Genomic DNA, 2,977 nt, shown 5'->3' on the forward strand with positions numbered 1-2,977 from the left:
TAGCACCTATTCAACAATGTCACAGATTTAGCAATCTTTGTATAGCGTTGATGACTTTTCCATCTGTACATACATAGCCTCGATAGAGATCAGATCTTGCAAGCCGATGAATGGAGGATGCTCGCGATTTCTGAAACCCTCGGTCGAGCTTCAGGATGAGATGGCAATGTGCGTGTGCCTGCTTACAACAAGATGTAAGCAGCCGAGGCCACCAATGATACCTGCGTAGTTGTTGACTAGTAGACAGATGCATCCACACACCGAAGGGTACGAGGTCCCCTCCCGAGCGTACTTGACAATTCTGACAGTTCGCGAACGGCTCAGGACGCGTGAGAGAAAAGAGGATTCTGTCTGGAAGAGGAAGGTGTTGTGGATTGAGAGGGCGCTAATACACCTTTCCGGGATTGAGCATTCACGACGACATGGACGGAGCAGACAATACCGGATATCATGTTTCCTACCATTCCCACGCACATCGACGGCCTTTACAGTCTACGAAGGGTATCAATATCCCAAATCTACTGACATACTCAGGCTGCTTCTGCATGGTTTCGCTCACATCGAGACTAGCTCTTCAGAACTTTGTATCTTCAGCGAATTATCGTTCGCAAGGGTCACACATGCGCAAACTTGGCAGACTACAGTCAATCTGCGATAGGCGACCAGCCAAGTTACCTATAATTTGTGTGAGTAGTTGCCACCTAGTACCTCCAATACAACTCATCTCCTCGCTGGTACTTTCCACGCACCGACCATGTCGGCACTCTCAGACCAAGCTCTTGTTCATTATTACTTACAACTGTGGGGGTTATTTTTGTTTGCACTTGACAACTCAAGTACTCAATATTCACTAATCATTCCTTCGTCTCCCAGTGCCACGTGCAACTATATCTCCGCTGCTGCCGTGTGCAAGTACATCCTTCGCCTCCCGTTGCATTGCTCACACAGTAATTTACCCTCAGGCCTCGTCGTCTACGACCTTCTGGTTACAATTGATGACGAGATTAAACTTGTCTGGAAGAGACCGGTGACTGCATCCGCCGTACTCCTCGGCTCGGTACGATGGTTTATGCTCCTCGCGGCTGCCCTGCAGTTCGCACCACCAACTCAAAGCGTAAGCTTTCATGCCTTTATCTATGTGTAATATGTTACAATCTTTGTTATAGGAGTAAGTGCATCTTGTCTGCGGCCCGTGGGTGACCAGTCACTTACCGGAAGTCACACCCGACACACAGCTGCACGCCATTTTCGATCCTGACCAGGGCGTCCACCTTCATTCAATTTATCCAAGTGGCACGTACGTCTTACACAACCTGCGCACATTCACAGTACCCCACCTGACTTCTATATGCCAGTCTTTTCCGCTTTGCGCGTGTTCGCAATCTGGGATAGGAGCCGTGTCTGGTCGATAGTGGTGTTCGCACTGAGCATGGTGGCGTTCGTGACGAACATAGTGCGTATTACCTCTGATAGAACCCCCTTATACTCTTGTCAATATTTCTACGCAGTACGACGCGGCGGTAACGAAGTACGGATTCTTCACTGATCCGCTCGTTGGGAAGACATGCATCAATGACCCTCTGTTCTCAGCGCAGCAAACAGACAGAGTCATGATGTGGGTGCACATATCTCACCGCTGGATTTTCAGAATACTAATCTTTGCAATATAGAAGTACGTTCCGTAGTGAAAATCTTCTGACATGCTGTGGACCCTGATGTCACCTGCTTACAGTCGTCTATACCACACGCGCCTCACTCATTCTTGCCGACATCATCATGATCGTCCTGACGTGGATCAAGACATTCGGACAATGGAGGGAGACCCGCCGCCTCAACATGAAGGTACCGCTGACGAGGTGTCTGCTACGTGACGGTCAGTACCCCCCCGCCGCCCTCGCATTTACTGCCGCTTAAGCCCAGCTGTGTATTTAGGAACTATTTATTTCATGTGAGTGGAGCTCGTGAGCGATATCCGGAATGATCTCTCACAGACGACCTTGAACGAATATAGGGCTCTCCTGGCAATAAACATAACCCAAATTCTGACCTACAATTTCTCTACGGTACGTTCCCGACATGAGTATGAGGCTGATAACTGACATCAAGCTCAAGAACATATCGCTCGTGGGCACGCTGAAGACGACCTTGGTGCGCCCCCTACGTTCCGTCAGCCCTACTCGTACTCATTAACTGGTCATGCAGCCCTCGGTGCTCATTAACCGCTTCATCATCAATCTGCGGGCAGCCGGCTCGGAACCGCCAGACCACTCTCTGCGCATCAGCGATCAGCAGCAAGGACAGTCGATACCACAGCTCAGAAGGCATACGGATCGGTTGGGGAATATTGTGGGGACGCTGCAGGATGTTTGGGGAGACGAACCCTGCGACGAAGATGCCGATGCCGCAGTAGTGGGCGGGGAAGGCCATCATGAGATCGGTGCTGAAGCGTAAGCCAGAGTGCGAGCCGAAGATTTACCAGAATATAGAGCATGCTCCATTGCAGGAAGACAGTTGCATTTGTTGCTTCTATGAGTAGTAAAATCGCAGCTTATTATATTGAATGGCCTTAATTCCTAAATGATATCCCGTCTGGCTCGGCGATACATAGATACATGCACTTCGGGGTGATATTTTACGCAAACTATGCACCATACGCTCGGGCTCATCTTACTGGTGCTATCACAATGATCAGCTGCAGGACGCGCGGTATTCTATTATGTCGCTCACGTAATTTGCACTCTCGATCATGGCAAGCGACGCACTCCTCTTCCGTTGTTTAGAGGCCAACTGCTCCTGCAGGAGCTCATGCAAGATCTGACATTTCTGAATGCGGATGCTATGCTCCCAGGCATTTCAGGCGAAACAGGCTCACACGGCTAGATTGTGCAACCTGCAGCATCCCAACGTGCGAGTGGAGACAATTCTCCGGTTGGCGACGCGCTCTAGCTCGTCTGGTACCATCGCGTGCAGCATTGGA

At 50.1% G+C, this 2,977-nt stretch overlaps 1 protein-coding gene across 1 annotated transcript; it reads left to right on the top strand.

The window, feature by feature from the left end:
- Positions 1–1,348: 1,348 nt before the first annotated feature.
- Positions 1,349–2,451, top strand: PHACADRAFT_201084 (uncharacterized protein; the record flags this gene model as incomplete). The annotated part of the gene is made up of 8 exons (XM_007401369.1): positions 1,349–1,453; positions 1,509–1,615; positions 1,671–1,681; positions 1,733–1,873; positions 1,933–1,948; positions 2,012–2,063; positions 2,113–2,148; positions 2,203–2,451. The coding sequence occupies 8 exons, from the start codon at positions 1,349–1,351 to the stop codon at positions 2,449–2,451; spliced, it is 717 nt and encodes a 238-aa protein (XP_007401431.1).
- Positions 2,452–2,977: the final 526 nt, after the last annotated feature.

Source organism: Phanerochaete carnosa (genome assembly GCF_000300595.1).
Source record: "Phanerochaete carnosa HHB-10118-sp unplaced genomic scaffold PHACAscaffold_12, whole genome shotgun sequence".
Taxonomy (NCBI): domain Eukaryota; kingdom Fungi; phylum Basidiomycota; class Agaricomycetes; order Polyporales; family Phanerochaetaceae; genus Phanerochaete; species Phanerochaete carnosa.